The sequence below is a fragment of the Oryzias latipes genome, chromosome 18 (genome assembly GCF_053564925.1).
Source record: "Oryzias latipes strain Hd-rR chromosome 18, Olatipes_Hd-rR_3.1".
NCBI lineage: Eukaryota > Metazoa > Chordata > Actinopteri > Beloniformes > Adrianichthyidae > Oryzias > Oryzias latipes.
In genome coordinates this window covers 12,702,972-12,721,753 of record NC_136254.1, presented here as the reverse complement: position 1 = coordinate 12,721,753, position 18,782 = coordinate 12,702,972, and the positions used below count along the sequence as shown (strand labels likewise).

The 18,782-nt window shown below is 47.2% G+C and overlaps 1 protein-coding gene across 2 annotated transcripts; it reads right to left on the bottom strand.

Annotated features, from left to right (window-relative positions):
• Positions 1–1,096: 1,096 nt before the first annotated feature.
• irs4b (insulin receptor substrate 4b) lies at positions 1,097–15,523 on the bottom strand. Of its 2 annotated transcripts, XR_013650915.1 has the most exons (3): positions 11,425–15,523; positions 4,144–4,213; positions 2,161–2,266 (listed from the first exon to the last, which is right to left on the bottom strand). XR_013650915.1 is itself a non-coding variant. In XM_023965868.2 (2 exons), exons 1-2 carry the CDS (start codon positions 15,221–15,223, stop codon positions 2,262–2,264), a joined length of 3,804 nt encoding a protein of 1,267 aa, XP_023821636.1. In that variant the 5' UTR covers positions 15,224–15,523; the 3' UTR covers positions 1,097–2,261. The 2 variants fall into 2 exon arrangements, 1 of the variants encoding a protein (XP_023821636.1); XM_023965868.2 differs by lacking the exon at positions 4,144–4,213 and having other exon boundaries at positions 1,097–2,266.
• Between the last annotated feature and the right edge of the window lie 3,259 nt (positions 15,524–18,782).

Here is an 18,782-nt window from a genome sequence, read left to right as displayed (position 1 = left end):
TTTTATTTTATTAAAGACATTTTGATAAGAATGACGCGATTCAGCTGCACCTTCGGCTGTATTTTGGAAAATTCCCGTCCCTTTACTGTCTCCACCAATCATTCCTGGGGGGCTTGATCACATGTCATCGGTCTGACCAATCAGAAGTGGTTAAAGTCTTCACTTCCGTGTCCCGATTTAGCTCGTAAGGTCGCTCAGTTCTAACAAAAATACCAGCTAAAGCTCGTCTTTAGCGGTGTAGCTTTCCACAGAATCCGGTATCAGACCGTGGAACAAGTGAACAAAACGATGAAGCTCCAAAAAGCGATCTTCGGCCGTTTTATGCACTACATCTCCCATGATGCATTGGGTTGTGAGAGTGACAGCGCACAAGGAAATCTGTTGTTAAACGTCTTGAAACCAAAGAACACACTTCAAACTGTTTTTAAATCTTCTAACGTAACTTTTATTGCATCTTTTAGAGAGAAAAAACAGCTGCAGTTTACAGCTTTTTCTGACACAATTATCTCAAAAATGCATGTGAGATTGTGGAGGGACTGTAGATCAATACAGACTATGAGTTTCTCCTTTTTTTTTTTTAATTTTTGGATGCTGATGTGCCGCGGGATTTTTTTTAAGGTTAAAGTGTGCCGTGGCTCAGAAAAGGTTGACAAACACTGGTCTAGATGATCCAACTCCCAACGTTAAAGTGCCTAGAATAGCACAAGGGTTACAACCATCTCACCTCCCTCCAGCAGAGCATCTGCATGTGCAGGTTCCTCATAGATGGAGCTTCGGCTTCAATGAGTCAAACTTCATTTCATTGGTAAAATAAAGACATGGACCAGCATTTCCCTCTGAGTTCATCCTTGACCGTCTGCATTCCTGAAGAACCGAGTTCTGATGATTGAGCGGAACCCTGGTTATTTCAGGAGACATCCACATGTGATCAGATTAATTTTAAAAAAAAGTTTGAAACTGTCCAGATTTTCCTTGAAGCTGCAGTAGTTTTTTTAAACTCCAAAAACTGTAACATGAAAGAAATCTTAAGACGTTCCTGCATGTTTGTTCCAGATTAGACAAAGACAAGAAACCAAGAAGAGACGGGAACAGAGCGTTTACATGAACACATTTTATTGCAATAGCTCTATCCAAAGCAAAAGTTTAGATAAATATAAACACTATGCAGATGGCCTCTTGCCCCCCCCTCCCTCCATGATGAAACCAAACAGAAAAATCAGGAACAGAATGGGGCAGAGCTTAACCAGGACAGGGAGAGGCAATGACTCCTTATTTACATGTTTCTGAAAGTACCGAACAAAATAAAAAAATTTAAAATAAAAACATAAGCAGCCCCCGACAAAGAAAAAAAAACGGAAACCATACCTTCACACAGCAGCCAAACCCGACCAGAGCCTGACAGGAACAGAGAAAGGGACAGGCCTTTAGTGGGGGCCTGCCCCTATTGTGGGAGGGGCTATTATGGAGCCGACGCCCACAGAAGTCTCACTGGGGGGAGGGGGCAGGGGTTCCTGACCGCTCTGGATTAAGTGAAATTCTGGATTATCTGAGAGGAGAACTAGGACCATCTGGGCCAAAAGTACAGCAATTTGATGTAAACGTATCAGACAGAACATTAGCAGCCTGATTCTGAACAGGTTTTGGTACCATAGTGTCCGGACCTAGATTTGGGGTGTCCCCCCCCCACCGTGTTCTGATTCCATCCCCGCTGAGCACCATCAGAGGCTTAAGTAGAACATTCAGTACTTTCTGTACCATCAGTCAATTAGGAAAAGGACCCCCCCCCCAGTACCTGCAGTCACAAATAACTGACCAACGTACCGCAGCTGTTGTGTGTGGGAGGGGGGGGGGGGAATAAATAGAAAAATAAAAGTTTCTTTACATTGAAATGAAAACCATGAATATGAAGAGCTCTAAGAAAATGAATGCATCAAAGACTGAAAGCCTTTGCTCAACATCCCTTTTTGTTAGGGGGGGGGGTGTCAAATAAAAAACGATTTGCAATTATACTAACCGCCCCCCGGTCTCACCCACAAGTCTGATGGTTGTTAACAGTAGGGGGGCTTTAAAATCAGAACTAAAGAAAAACACTAAAAAAGAAATGAACAGCAAACATTCCACCATCTCGACGAGGCAGCACGTTCTCCGTGGGAGGGAGGGGGGGGGGGCAGAGGTCACTGGCGAGGCGAGGATGACGAAGGCGGGATCGGAGGTCCCAGTGATGGCCGGAGGGAGGTGGAGCATACAGCGCCCCCTGTGGCTCAGTCTGAGAAACAAAGAGAGAAGAGGTTAACAGCAGGCTCGGGGCATTGTGTAGGGGGAGGCTTCCTAACCCTATCCAGGTGGGGGCTCTCGAGCAGATCACAGATGACTATTAAAACATGAACCACAAGCTTGACAGCTTGTGGATGCTGGATGGCGGCGCACAGTGTTGCAGCGGCTCGGTGCTTCTATAGTCAGTGCTTAGTCAGTGCTTTGTTTTGCTTTGTTTTTGCGGTTTTTACGGTTTCTTCGCGTATTTTTGTTTGTGTTACTTTTGTCTGTTCCGTGTACACCATGGGAGTTAGCAACATCTACAGCCGCCTAGATCTCCTTAAAATAGGAGTCTGTTGCGACCGGAATATCGCAGCCGAGTTTGTCAGCTCGCAAAAGATTCCGGTGGACATAGCGAGGGACCCCGGCTCCAGGTGGCTCACAACCCCCGCGGTAAGGAAGCGAAGGCGGAGGGACAGGAAGCAAAAGAGAGGTTGCAGAGCCGGAGCACTTGCCAGGCTAAGGAGACGGCCACAGAGACCACCGCTTCCCAGCCTTTTTTTTGACGAACGCCAGATCACTCGTCAACAAGATGGATGAACTAAGGCTACGGATTGTGAACAACAAGATCTTGAAGGACAGTTGCATTTTGTTGATCACAGAGACCTGGCTCCATCCTCTCATCCCGGACTCTGCTATCCAGCTAGCAGGCTATACCGCTAAGCGCCATGACCGGACGAAGGACTCCGGGAAGAGCAGAGGAGGGGGGTTGTGTGTTTATGTCAACAACAACTGGTGTACAAACACCAAGACTGTAGACAATCACTGCTCTTCGGACCTGGAGTATGTGACTGTCAGATGCAGGCCCATCTATCTCCCGAGGGAGTTTACTGTGGTCATGGTTACTGCTGTTTACATTCCACCAGACGCTAATGTTAACTCAGCTATCGGACATTCACATGACAGCATTAGCAGGCAGCAGAGCAGGTATCCTGACGCTGTGCACATCATAGCAGGGGATTTCAACCACGTGGACTTAAAGCCAGTGCTTCCTAACCTTCACCAGCATGTTAAGTGCACCACCAGAGAAGCTAAGACTCTGGATAAGGTTTACACAAACATTAAGCTAGGCTTCAGGGATAGACCACTACCTCACCTGGGCCAGTCTGATCACCTGTCCCTGCTCCTAATTCCTGCATATAACCCCCTTAAGAAAACTGCTCCCACCATTAAGAAAACAGTAAAAATATGGCCTGATGGGGCCTCTCAGCAGCTGCAGGACTGTTTCGAGAGGACCAACTGGGACGTCTTTGAACATCCAGACCTGGAGGTGTTCACAGACAGTGTGCTGTGTTACATTAAGAACTGCATAGACACTGTTACGGTGGACAAGCACATTAGGGTGTACCCCAACAGAAAGCCCTGGATGAACCGGGAGGTCCAGCAGCTGCTGAGGGAGAGGAACACTGCCTTCAGGTCTGGCGATAGGGTTCTTTACAGCTCAACCCGAGCCAACCTGAAGAGAGGCATCAAGAAGGCCAAAATGGATTACAAAAGGAGGATTGAAGGCTGGTTGGACAGCAACAACAGCAGGGAGGTGTGGAAGGGGGTCCAGCATCTTACCAACTACAGGACCACCCCTCGTGCTGCCGAAGCTGACTCCTCGCTGGCAGAGGAGCTGAATCTCTTATTCACTCGCTTCGAGGTAGAAAACTCGGACACACCCACACGTCCCCACCCAGTGGCACACAGCAGCCTCAGCTTCACCGTGAAGGAGCAAGAGGTGAGGAGCATACTGAAGACCGTCAACCCCAGGAAAGCTGCTGGACCCGATGGTGTCTCTGGACGCGTTCTGAAGGACTGCGCGGACCAGCTGGCTGGAGTCCTTACCAGGATTTTCAACCAGTCTCTTGCCCAGTCTACTGTCCCAACATGCCTGACGTCCTCCATTATAGTCCCCCTGCCCAAGAAAACACACATCACCAGTCTCAATGACTACCGGCCAGTTGCACTCACCCCAGTGGTGATGAAGTGCTTTGAAAAACTGGTACGGAGTCACATGACATCACTACTTCCAACATCCCTGGACCCACACCAGTTTGCGTACAGGGCAAGGAAATCCACAGAGGACGCCATAGTCACAGCCCTCCACACTGCATTGTCCCACCTGGAGAAACAGGGGAGCTATGTGCGGATGCTCTTTGTGGATTACAGCTCTGCGTTTAACACCATTCTCCCTCACAAACTGGTGAATAAACTGACGGAACTAGGACTTCCACACTCCACCTGCTCTTGGATCAAGAGCTTTCTTACTGATCGCAGTCAGAGAGTGAGAGTGGGCCCACACACATCCAAGGCCCTCACACTCAGTACTGGCTCCCCACAGGGCTGCGTGCTAAGCCCCCTGCTCTACACCCTGTACACCCATGACTGCATTCCTGCTCACCACAGCAACACCACTGTCAAATTCGCAGATGATACAACAGTGGTGGGACTCATTTCGGGGGGAGATGAGTCTGCTTATAGAGACGAGGTGGATCAGTTGACGATGTGGAGTAGGGAGAACAATCTGCTCCTCAATACCAAAAAGACCAAGGAGGTCATTATTGACTTCAGGAGGAAGAAAACCACTGTTCCTCCACTGTTTATCAGCGGGGTCTGTGTGGAGAGAGTGGCAGACTTCCGCTTTTTGGGGGTCCACATAGAGGAGGATCTGACCTGGGGAGTAAACACCTCTGAGCTGCTAAAAAAGGCCCAACAGAGACTGCACTTCCTAAGGGTGCTTAGGAAGAACAACATCTCCCAGAGATTGCTGGTGTCCTTTTATCGATGCTCCATTGAGAGCATCCTCACGTACTGTGTTTGTGTGTGGTTCAGCAGATGCACAGTGGCTCAGAGGAAAGCTCTCCAGAGGGTCATTAACACGGCACAGAGGATCACCGGCTGCCCTCTCCTCCCTCTGGAAGAACTCCACAGCTCGCGCTGCCTCAAAAAAGCCCAGGAGATTCTTAAGGACACTTCACACCCTGGACGCTCCCTCTTTGAACTGTTGCCATCAGGGAGAAGGTTCAGGTCAATCAAAACAAGGACTGACAGATTCAAGGAAAGTTTTTATCCCATAGCAATAACTACATTAAACGCTGTAAAGAACAAGCCATAAATGGAAATATGACAGAAATGTCCAAGCATGTGTGGGTTATGTCTGCTGTATTTTATATTGTTTTTATACTATTTATTGTGATTTTATTTTTTACTATTTGACTATTTTTGCACCTTAATCTCGTTGTACAATGTTGCGATGACAATAAAGACTATCTATCTATCTAATGGTCAGACAACAAACCTGGTACATCCTGACTTCTGACATCTATGGCCCGGAATGACCCGGGCAGTGGAGCTGGGTTATTCCAGCAGAGCCAGGCTTTGTCAGACTCAACAATGAGACACAAAGGGGGGGAACAGCAGTGATGGGGGGGCTGGAATGCAGCTCCTGTCTGTCTGCCACGGGTCAGATAAACCCGCCGACCCTCAGGGACAGGTACTGCAGGACACGAGCGTGCGCGTTTCCACGCTGACGCATTAACTGACCCGCTTTCTGAAGGATCTGTGACATGTCAAGGATCTGACCCTGATTCTAATTACATGTGGACCCCCCTGTCGCTGGGGGGGCTCGTGTGATGGGGATGCAATGGATCAGGACGACGACTCGTCTGGTAAAAACACTTTTCTTTTTTGTTCCTCTCATTTTTCCTTCCCCGTTTACAGAGGGATTTTAATGACACGTTTTTGTTCAAAGCTGGATTTCCCTTTCATTTGAAGCTTTTTGTTAAATGAACAAATCCAGGCGGATCCATCATCTCCCTAATGGTTCCTGATATTTTGGGTTCTCTAATGTGTTTTTGATCAGCTGACTTTCAATCAAACTCTGCATCCTCACATCTCCATGGCTCTAAACCAGGACAATTGCAGATGCTCATGTCAGCTTCTGCCTCAAAGTCTCCTTCAGAGGAGGAGGAGCTCCATGTCAGAGGAGGAGGAGCTCCATGTCAGAGGAGGAGGAGCTTCATGTCAGAGGAGGAGGAGCTTCATGTCAGAGGAGGAGGAGCTTCATGTCAGAGGAGGAGGAGCTTCATGTCAGAGGAGGAGGAGCTTCATGTCAGAGGAGGAGGAAATTCATGTCAGAGTCTCTGAGTGTCTCCAGAAACATCTCTGAAGCTGCTGCTGGCTTATTTCTAAGGAGAAGCCAAATTTATCATCACTGAGAATTTACATCTTTAGGCATCGTCTGACCTACAGCCATTGACTGTACATTAGAAATGGACTGAGCGACCCCTCCCCCCTGGTGTTCCAAACAGGAAGTACCCGCTGCCTCCAAGGATTAGAAATCCCATAGACTTCTATAGAGAAATAAACAGCTATTACTCAGTTTGTGTCAGAATAACCATTCTAGCTATTTTTTTAACATCTTCTTGCAAATCCAATTTTTTTTGCATGATATCCTTTTTCTATAGTGCAAGTTATTTCAGTTATAAACCGACTAATCAGGTTTCCTCAACAAAAGTAGGTGGTCTCATGACAAACGATTGAGGCCTTAGACAGATTTCGTATAGCCCACCTTCAAGTGGTAGGGGTGTGGCCTTCTAACAAGCTCACTCCTGACTGGCCAGAGTGGTTTCTACAGGCGACATCACACTCAGTCCAATTCTCTTACAGTCAATTCCTACAACTTTATTTAAACTGTAAATAGTTCACAAACACAGGAAGAACACATTGGATGAAAATGTGTGATGCACATACACATCAAATGACAAACCCAAGACGCACACAAACACAAAAAACAAAAACAGACATACATGTTACAGAAACACAGTTACTCAAAACAGAGTAGTTACTCACAGTTACTCACACAGACACACACTAGGGGGGTATTCCAAAAAGCAGGTTGTGTGAGTTACCACGGTAAGTTTGAGGCTAAGGAAGTTGATAAGCTTTCAGTTCCAGAAATGGAGATATGTTTCAGGGTATGTCAAGTTGCCATAACAACTCGTGCTCTGAACATAACCTGATCTGGAGCAGGTTTAGTTGAAGGTTAGTTTGTTTTCCGAGAGGTGAAGCAGCATGGCGTGTCCATTAGAAGATGATTTAGTGGATGAAGAAGCTCAGATAATACTTTTTCCACTGTGAGAGGGTGATAAGAACATGTATGGATGTTGGAAAGATAAACTTTTTTACTTTGATCTAACTTAATTATTTGCTTCAGTTAAGATAAATATTTTTTTAGTTCATTCAGCTTAAAAATAACACGTAGTATCAGACAGTTATTTTACTTTCATTTAAATTATTTCAATTAAGTAGGTGTAACTTTGGTGCTGCTGTTAGATTGGCACCGCAAGGAATCGTGGGATACCATTCCCTTAGCCTGTCTGGAAGGATTTAGGTACAAGTGTAGGTTTTTGTCTAAATGTGTTTAGTTGTTTAGCTTAATTTAGCAGCCCTAGTGCAACATCGTGGCATGAGAACTTAAGTTAAAGTCAGATTCATGATAATTAAATGCATAGTATATTTTGGAAATTGACACTGTAATATTTATTTTAATGTTAAAAAAATGAGAAAATCTCCAGCCTCTAACTTAGACAGAGTTCAAGAACTACAATAAATTAAGATGGAAAAACATTTAATTGAATTGGAGTAATATGACATTTAGTTAGATAAATATGTAAATGTGAATTGTATAAACAATTATTGAGTTGGATAGACTTAAGAAATTAGGTTGAATAAATTTAACTCAATTACTTGTTACCAATTGTATTCATTCATTTCAGTTTTACAAGTTGTACATATACATCACAATGTAACTGGAAATAAGATCAGAAACTCTTTTTTTTGATGATGCAGCCGTATTACTTTATTGATGGGCGTATAATCTTCATTCGCCGTCATTAAAATCCCAGACTCCGTCTCACTGAAGTATAGCGTTCTCTTTATTTCTCCACGCGTTTCCATGGTCACTCCGGAAATCGGCCATCTATTGAGAATGTCTTTATGTACCTCCTGTGCACGAGCATTAACCCAGGGTTACCAAGTCGAGCGTAATTACGCTAACTCATATCCGGTCTTTTGGAACCGACATACCCCAAGTAAGCAAGTTCAGGCGGATTTCAGCCAGAGTTCAGGCTTAAAGTCAGGGTAGTTTAAACATGCTTCCTGGAATACCCCCCTGGATACATGCACAACCACACAGACACAAACATGAGCAAACACACAATCCACTTGCACAGACACACACACAAATTAACACGGCAACACATAAACAAGCACACATACATGCACAAACACTGGCAATTCCCCCAGACACACAAACAGAAACACAAACTTAAACAGAAGCATGCACACCCGTTTATACGCAAAAACATGCAAATACACACCAAAGACAAAAACAAGCGTGCACATACACACTTAGAAAAAAAAACCTGCATGCACCCAGATACACAGAATAAAACACATGCAGAGACATACGCACAAACCAAAAGCACACACTCGTGTATACACACACAAATACACATACAAACACATGAAAAAAAGACACTACCAGACACACACACAGCTGTTTACACGCGCAGAGTTTTCTGTTACGAGTGGACCCTGAATCCACTTCAGTCTGGAAATAGAGCTGTAAATTTAGAAGAGCTTTTCACCCCCATCTTATGCGCTACGTTACCCTTTCCCTCCACCAGACTTACGGGGGGGGGGGGGGGGGGGGGGGGGGGGGGGGGGTCCACTCATATTTTAAAGTTTGCTTCTTTGCAACTTCACTTCTCTTCAAAGAAATCAGGTTAAAGTTTGGATGTGGTGTATCAAATCAAACAAACTGGTGTGTCCCTGAATGCACCAAACATACCAGGGGTTCATTAATGATTCTCAACGGCTATGACGTCACCTACATAAATATCCAATGCATAAGGAAATGAATACCTCTAGATGAGTCATTGGGTCTCCTTCAAACTTGATCTTTCACAGAAAAAACATTGTTTTTTTATGGCCACATAAAAACATGGCCAACTTTGCTTCGGATTGAATTGGCTCAAGTTTATTCAGGTTGTCAAAGGACAAAAGGAGTTCTTTCTGAAGTTTGAGGAGTCAGGAGAAGCTTTGGAGGGGGAGTAAACAGCAGAAATGGTGCAGAGTCAGCACCTGGATCTAAACCAAGAGTGGAAGCGTCTCGGTGGAAAGGAGGCCGACCGAAACCAGACTGTCCGCTGCCAGAATGGCCATGACGGTCCCTGCTGTGCAGCAGGAGGTCCCGCAGCCTCCCATGAATGAACACGACGGTATAAAAAGCTGCGATCGTGCCGACACAAACAAAACAGGGCATGTTTTTGGGTGGCTCAGTCCATGTATGACCCAACATAAACCCTGCCTGCTCACCAAGCTGCAGGACACAACCCTCATGGGGGTGGGGGCGTGTTTGGTGCACAGTCTAAGCCCCTGCAGGCCATCACTTCCAACAGTCAATGACAAAAAGAGATTTAAAGGAAGCTTCGCAAATAAGAAAAAAGGCAGAATTGAGAAAAATCTCTAGTGGTCAGACATCAGCTGCAGAGTTCACAAAACCATTTATTCCCCAGCCAAACCAACAACTTCTTACCGTTCCTTCTCGTAACTTTTCTACATCACCAAGACCTAGTTTTTCCTTTTCATTTGTTGCCCATCATACCACATCCATTGTATCCTCTGCAACTTTGTGTTTTGAACAGACATTAAAGCAATGAAGCTAAAAAATGTGGACCCATAAAAGATGTAACCCTAAGATCCCTTAGTTAATTTCCCCGTTGTGGGATCAATAAAGTTTGATTCTATTCTTTTCAACAATTTAACCCTTTAGCTCCAGAGATGTTCCTGGAAGTAGTCTATCGCGATAGACTTTTATTTTGAAGGGTCCAAAACACTCGCCAGTTGCGAGCATTTTCCTCTATTTGGTGAGTAAAAGTTAGAGGAATAGTCGGCTCATGGCGAGTAAACGTTTGCGTGAACGTAGTCATGTGTATTTGCTCTCTTTTTGGTCAATTTCTTTCGTCCTTTTGTCTTTTGTCCTACATAGTTAGTAGTGAAATATTGTTATTTGGATTACATCGTGATATGTATCGTTATCTCCTGATATGAAAAAAAATGTGTATTGTGATACAAAGAATTCCATATCGCCGTGCCCTACTGTAAAGTGTTGCATACCATGATTTTTGTTCTACACTAGGGCTGCACGATATGAGGAAAACATGCGATATGCGATATCCGTGATCAATATTGCGATGACGATATAACTTGCAATAAATAAACAAATAGCAAAAACAACCAAAACATTTCCATTTCACTGCAAAAGTTTAATTTAGATAATAGTCAAAATACCTTAAATTAGTCTCCAAATGACTTGTCTAATCAGGAGGGCAACATCTAAAATCCGATTGGTCAACAACGTGAAGGGCTCCATCTGATTGGTCAAATGCATAAAGTGATTTTTTAATATGTATTAATTAGTTCAAGTTGCCATAAGATTGTTTTTAACATTTAAGGTTTACCATTTATTGCGATTTTCACCAACTTTTTGCGATATGGATATTGCACAGCTTGAAATCGCGATAACGATAAACTTGCGATTAATTGTGCAGGCCTATTCTACACATAAAAACTTTGAGATACAGCATTTTTGTGTGCCACCAAAGACCATCCCCTCCTCTTGCAACTCGTCCACACACCCAAGATAAGGAGGAAGAGGCCTATCATGTCATGTTATGCAGTCAACTTTGAACTGTCAGTGTGTGTTTCTGTCGTCCTTCTTGTTCTAGGACATACTGAAAAGAATTTATTTCCCTCAGCATCAATAAAGTACTACTACATTGTATTTTAATGGATTGAGTTGTTGTATATAAGCTGGTTTTCTCTGATTAGAATCTGCTGGAATTACATTAATGCTGTAAATGTTTGAAGAGTTACAGAAGTCAAAAGCTCTGATGTTAAAGGGTTAAGTTGACATAAGCCTTGGGTTAAGGTTGATTTGGATTAAGTTAAAACGACTTAAGTTAACCTTCGATGAGACTAACGAGTCGACTTTATACAGGTTTGGCCTGAACTACTCGAGCTTTATTTAAAACCGGTGAACTGACGGAGGACGCCACTCACCCTTGGCAGCTGCGACTCCGTCCGTTTTGGTGAAGTCTATACTGGCATAGGCTCCGTTCTCAGGCGGAGGCACCGTTCCCTCCCCAGCTGTGTCCCCGTTGGTGCCGGTCGCTCCAGACGCCACGGCCTCCGTGTTCACCCCTTCCTCCCTTAGCTCCAAGGCGATGTAGTTGAGTCCGTTCTGGAAGCCGGCAGACGCGTTCCTGCACATTCTGCCGGATCCGGCCTCTGCGGCAGAGAAAGGGGGCGGGGCCTCTGTGGCTCCTGGTGAGTCATGGGGAGCTGGCGAGTCTCTGACCCCCTCCACAGACATCCACACACAGTCAAAGGATGCTGAGTTGGCCCATCTGGAAGCTTGTCCCCCCACCAGGTAAGACTCACAGTGGGCTGTGGGGTCAGCCTGTGAGGAGTTGGGGGGGGAGGAGCTGAGCCCTTCTCCTGCAGGGGTGGAGCTGGAAGAGAACGTCTCTGAACTGTGTCTTCTTCTGCCTTGGGGGTCAGCTCGTACCACTTTGGGCTCCGACTGCTGCGTGGGTGGCCGGTTCAGGCAGGGGGGAGAAACGGGTGAGGAGAAGGTGTGTTTGTAATGCCCCTCCATCACGCAGAGATGCTGCAGCATAGCTGTAGTGCTCTGAGCTTTCCCACCCCCACTGAGGTTAAAGGTCATGTCAGTGTAATCTTCTCCCACTGACTTCCAGTGCCCCCCATCATGCGCCCCAGGGTTACTAGCTAAAGGTCTGATATAGCTGGGGGGGTTCCAGGGGGCAACAAGGCTAGGCCTGGGCGACTGGTTCTTTCCCAGACCCCCCACCTCAACACTCATGTAGTCCTGGGGTTGGGGGGGCGAACAGCAGGGTCCAAGGGGGGTCTCTTCATCTGGGGCAGAGAGAGGATAGGCAGGAGGCTGCTGTTGGTGAGGAAACTGATCCCCAAACTCAATGTTGATGTACTCCCCAGGACTGGAAGGACCCTCAGAGTAGCTGGGGGGGGCCACTGAGGTGGAGGCTTCAGTCACCGGGAGCGGGCCGTGGAAACTCCTCCTGCCCAGAGGCAGACGTGTGGGCCTCAGGACGTGCCGCTCCGCCGGCACCGCGGTCGTGTGGTGGGCGCCGTAAGGCGGTGGGGGGTGGGAGGGGGTAGAGGTGCTAGAACCCCCCACCGCCCTTCTATCCTGTATGGACACTGGCTTGGCAGGGGGGCTCATGGGTACATACTCTCCATCCCTCTCTCTGGTGGGGGTCTTATAGGAGCGTGGGAGGGAGAAGTAGGGGCTGTAAGACTTGGGGGCTCCTTCAGGGGGGCCACCTGTGGCACTTGAGAGCCTGTGCCCGCTGCTGTAAGACATGTCCATGTACTCTCCATTCTCGCCCCCCCCACCCCTGCAGCTTCCAGTAGCAGCAGATGAACTGGAACTACTGGGAGGACTGGGTGAGGCCTGCAGCACTGAAGACGTGCAGCCCCCGCCCCCAGGGAGCATCATCATGTAGCCTTGAGCGTCTGTGGAGGCCTGCGGCTGTGTGGGTCGGTGGGGTGAACGGCTGTGAAACTGGGGGGAATGGGAGTTGTGTTGGGGGTAGGAGCTGGGTTGCATAGGCATGTAGTCAGGGGGGGTGTCCCGCGGCGATGCAGCGACGCCACACATCATGGGCATGTAGCCGCTATCCTCCTGGGCACAGAGGGGTGGGCGCTCAGCAGCAGCCTCAGTCCTGGGGAGGGTGGAGGGCCGGCTCTGCTGGCTGTGTTCTGAACAGGAGCTGTAATCAGAGCGGAGCGAGGAAGTGGAGGAGGAGGGCCCTCCCCGGAGCAGCCCGGCACCAAACGGCAGCGCCACATCCGAGCCCTCATCCAATGAGAGGTTGGTCTGGGTCATCTTCTGATAAACCGCCACACCACAGCCTCCAGTTGCCCCCCCTGCAGATCTGGAGAAAGAGTGCGTCCTCCTCCTCAGAGATGAGGAGGACAAGCGGTCGTCATCGGCTGTTGAGGTGCTCTCCTCACGGGAAGCGTCCCCCGCACCACCAAAAACATCTCGGTTCCAGCCCATGGCCATGTAATCATTAAGACAGCTCTCCTCTCTGATTGGGGGGGTGTTGCCCAGAGAGTCGGGCGTGTTACTCCTCACCCTAAAGTACCGAAAGTCCCCCGGACTGGATCCGTACTCGTCAGAAGAGTTGAAGCCCCCGTCAGACGGCGAGCCGCATATGGAGGCGCTGGATGGGCGGGTGAGCGTGTCCGACACGGAGCCATGCCCGCTGCTGGAGGACACGCTGACCGGGCTGCTGGTGGAGGGGAAGTGGGAGACAGGCAGGGAGGATGAGCGAGCGTGGTAGGAAGAGGATGTCCCGGATATGGCCTTCGTGTAGCGCCCGCTGCTGGTGCCAGAACTGCCTGTAGCCCCCCCACTTCCAGAGACGCCGCCAGTAGCGTCCTGACGCCCATGGAGGGCCCGCGTTGAGTTCAGATGCACCAGGCTCCCCGTGGCAGAGCGGAACGGCCGGTTCATGGTTCCCTCTCCCTCACTGGAGGTCCGGAAGCGATAACCGCTCGCCCCTGAGCTCTTACTGGACGGAGGGGTCCCGACCACCGACTCCGTTCTGGATCGGCGCTGCAGCCCAGTCTGGCTTGGAGGCAGGTTGCCCAGGTGGCGGCGCGTGGTGATGAAGGGCATGGGGTTGGAGCTCGAAGACTGACTCTTGCTCCTGGGCCGGAACTCTGCGAAAGCCTTGAGGGCTTTCATGGTCTCCAGGATGGTCTCGTGCATGCTCTGGGCCACAACAGAGTCATCCACCTGCATCCAGATCTCCCCGGGCCCGATAGAAGAGGAGCGGCCCACCTCGATGAAGAAGAAGCTCTCTGAATGTCCACAGCGCCGGATGTTCATCAGCTGCAGGTTGACACAGGGGTTGTCGGAGTTCAGCTTCACCAGGTGAACGGTTTTGGCAGAGAGGCACAGACGGTACACGCCGGTCAGGTTTTTGGTCTGACCTAGTCCTTTAGGTTTCACATTGACCTGCCACACCTCTTTGAACACGGTACCGGGACTGACGGTACCGTACCCATCATCCAGGTCATCAGAGTCCACATGGCCACGCTTGCCTTCACTCATCAGAGCGCTGACGGCCACGTACCAGTCCTCCTGCTCCTGCTCGCTCTCGGCCACGATGGCGAAGTACTCGTCTTTGGTGTAGAGCGCGATCAGGTATTTGTTCTTGGAGTCCGCCCGCTTGTTGACCGTGAAGCACTGGGACAGGAAGATCACTCTTTTCGGAGGGGAAGGCGCGGCCGCGGCGGCTCCGGGGGCCCCCGCAGCGTGGCGGAGGCTGCTCCGGAACTTCTTCTCGCTGTCGTAGTACTCCAGGCGGCTGGGTCCGAGCGGCCCGGCGGCTCGGAGCACGAAGAAGCGCTTGTGTCCGTGTTTCTGCTTCCTCAGGTATCCGCATTTCCGGATGTCTTCCACCGCGTCAGAGGCGCTCGCGACGTGCACGGCCGCCAACACATGGGCACCGCCGCCCGCGGGGGGCTCCTCGGCGGCGGGGAGCTGGCCGAGCGATGGGCAGGCTCTCCGGCCCGGAGACTCGGTGCTCTTCTCCCCAAAGAGATGAAACTGCGGCTCCCGGGAGGGCTGCTGCAGGCTGTGGTGGTGGGGGTGGAAACGGGAGCCGGTGCCGATTACCGGGGACGGGGGTTCCCGCACCGAGCCAGCTCCGTTGGTGACCGCGGCTCTCCTCACCGGCTCCCCCTGCGGGGCCTCCACCATCATCACGGCGCCCCCCCCTTCCGGGTGGTTCGTTAGATCCATCACAGAAACCAAAGGTCACTTTCCCAGCAGGCGAACCCGCGCAGAGCCAGACCCCATTCTTGTTTTGGGAGACGGGCTCGCGGCTCCGGCTAGGCCGGCTAATGTGAGCCGCGCGGTCCCGGTGCTGATCCGCGCTAGGTACGCTCCCGAGTCACTGAATGCGGGTTTTGTCCGTTCAGCAGCTGATCCTCCGCCTTACTTTTTCAAGAATTAAAGCCCACCGGGACCGACATGACCGCCTCGGCGAGCGTCCGTGAGCGCGGCTCAGTTAGCTCCTCTGCGGGCCACAAACATCACATGACCCATACGTCACCAAGAGAGCGGGGCGATGTAAAATACGGAGTTTTGATTGGTCCTCAGCTGTTGTCTGACAGGTCTGCGGGCCAATTCGCAGACGAGATCCACCAGTTCGTCATCAATGTAGCCCAATTAGATTTCAGAGACTTTTCACAAGTCTCCCGATGGGCGGGGCCTTGTCAGGCTTTTGTTGACTAATGCAGCGACCCCCTCTTTACATCACCACAAAGATTTAGATAGTTTAAAGCTAAATTTACGAGGCATAATACATTTAAATTAGCATTGAATATGAAAATAAATAAAATGGTTTAAAGAAGCAGAAGAACTTGTTTGTATTTGTTCCGTTATCTATGTTCTTCTTATGAGTTCAGTTATTTCAACATGTTTCTGCATGTCTATCTATGGTTCGTTCTTATATGCTTGTTACACAAATTTTAAAACAACTTTCTGCATAAATGTTTTGTACAGTTTCTGTTTCATACAGACAGTGGCCCTGTTGTGCAAATTATATCACCTTATCACTTAAGGCAAAAAATAAAAGACATTATGGTAAATGAAAAGAGGTTAAAAAAAATCAATACAGGAAACAATATTACATATTAGAAATCAAATCAAGTTTTATCCATTGCACTTTTCATGGAATCTCTCCGTACAAAATCAAACGAAAAAATTTCAGAAACATAATTAACATAATTAAACACACATTACTAAAATAAAATGTTTTGTAAAACAATAGCAATTATAAGAAATCAAAAAGAAATGGGGAATTGCTAATTTAATGATGATATCCAGTCTCACTTTCGGTTTAAATGATGGACAAACGTCATCATCAGCGATGTACCATGTAACCTACCTTTTCCAGTTACCTGTTTGGTTCATTTAAAGACCAACTCTGTTAAAAATTGTGTGGAGTTAGAGGGCATATATGAAGAAAGTTAACCTTAAACTTACCTTAAAATTAACCTTAAAACTGCATTTCTGAGTATTTCTTGATTCAAATTTTGGTGAATCAGGAGCAGACAAAAATGCAGCTGGAAAAAGCTTGTAGGTGTGACACAGCAGGCTATAGTCTGAGAGCCACTAGCTCCCTGCTCCGCTCCATTCTGATGCATCCACCTCTTTGTTTCCTCGTCTGAGCTGGTATCTGGCTCAAAACTGAACAACTGGATAGCACAGAAATCGCTTACTATTTTTGTTGTACCGCTAACAAAGCTAGCAAGAGAGCACGCAAACAGATGGATGATGGGAAGAGGGCATGCTTACCTGCATCAAATCCCGCCCACAACTCAGAGGTGAATTTCTAATGAACTACAGAAATTTGTCCTAGAACACAACACAGGTTTTTTATAATTACTATTTTGGCTAAAAATGGCATAATCATAATTAAAATATCACTTTGAAAATAAGCTTTGGAATTTTTTTTTTTAAATGATTGGAGTGGGACTTTAACAACTTGTTTTTATTTCTGGAAATTACGATTGTTTTCCAAGTGTTTTTTCTTTTTTACGGAATCCGGAAAAAGTAGGTACAATTGGGACATTGCTGGTTGGATGACGACGTTTGTCCAACATTTCAGATGCAGACATCAAGATGCATTTGAGAAAACCTCAAACGTTGAAAACAAACATCGTCATCCAATCAGTGATGTCCCATAGTACCTATCCTTTCTGGTTTCTTATTGTGTTTTTTTTTTAAATAATTCACTTGATTTCTGGCAGTTATTTTTATTTTTCTGGCATGTTTTGTTATATTTTGTTACATTTTTTTGTAATTGTGTTTTGGTTTGTAGAATTTTTATTGTGATGTTATTTTTTATGATTTGTTTTTCTTTATAATAGTTTTTGTGATCTATATGTTTTGTTGGTGTGATTTGTTGGAGTGTCGGGACCACTGTCATATAATCACATGGGAAGGGAGGGTTCCTCCAGAAGATAAACACGTGCAAAGACCTTACAGGTCTCCTGAACTCCCCTCGACCTCTCAGAACGATGCTGTGTGTGTTTTTCTGGACTCAGGAAGCCTTGTTTGCGTGAGCAGGGGGGGAGCGTAATCTAGGAAGAATACCTCCTCTGCCCTTGGGGGGTATCCATGCTCTGCTGCACTTCAGGGAATGTTCCTTCTGGATCTTCAGGCCTCTGCTTCCTTTTACATCCAACAATCCACTTGAGCCTTTTCTTAGAGAAGCTTTTATATAGAAGGAAGGGGGGGTGGGGGTGCTGGTGCAGCCAAGCCTGAGGAAATCAAACCTTTAACTTTGTGCAGAACCCCTTGTCCTTCTGGGAAGTTGAGATGACAGTGATCTTGGTATCAGTGAGAGTAAAGGGCAGGAAATAAGTGTGTGTCAATATTAGTTTGTGTGTGTTTTTTTGTTCATGTATGTGCATGTTTTATGTATGTTTGTGTTTTACAGTGTGTGTGTGTGTGTGTGTGTGGGTGTTTATCCTTTTGTGTTTGTTTTGTTTGTTTTAATGCATGTGTTTTATGTGTTAGTGATTATATGTCTCTGTGTAGTTGGTTTTGTATATCTTTATGTTTGTTTTTGTGAATCTGTCCGTGTGTGAAAAAAGTTTTTTTCTGTATGAGTGTGTTAGAGTGTGTTTGTGAGAGAGTTTATATGTGTATGTTTATGCATGCCTTAATATTCCTGGGTGTTTGTGAGTGTGCGCTTGTTTTTGAGTGCTTGTGTGTGTCTGTGTGTGTATTTGTTGTGTATGTCAGTTGACTTGTCTTTGTGCATGTATGAAGGTGTGTGTGTTTTCTGTGTGTCTTTTATTTTCTGGGTGTTCCTGTCTTTGAGTGGGTTTTGTGTGTGTATGTTTTGTGTGTGCGTGTTTCTGTCTATGTGTTTGTGGTTTTTCTGTGTCTTCCTGTTTGTGTATGTGTTTTTGTATGTGTTTGTTTCTGTCTGTGTGCGTGTTACGTGTGTGTGTGCTCCTGTCTGTGTGCATGATTTGTGTGTGTGGTTGTTTTGTGTGTGTTTCCATCTGTGTGTGTGTGCCTTTTTGTTTGTCTTTCTGTCTGTGTTTGTTTTGTGTTTCCTTCTGGGTGTGTGTTTTGTGTGTGTGTGTTTCTGTTAGTGTTTATGTGTTGTGTGCGTGTGTTACTGCCTGTGTGTGATTTTGTGTGTGTGTTTCTGTTGCTGTTTGTTTATGTGTCTGCGTGGTAAGCTTCTGTGAGCTTATGGAATTTACACAGACCACGTGCACACACACGTGCACGAAAGGGATCAGCTGGATTAATCTGACTCCACTTGTTGCAGCAG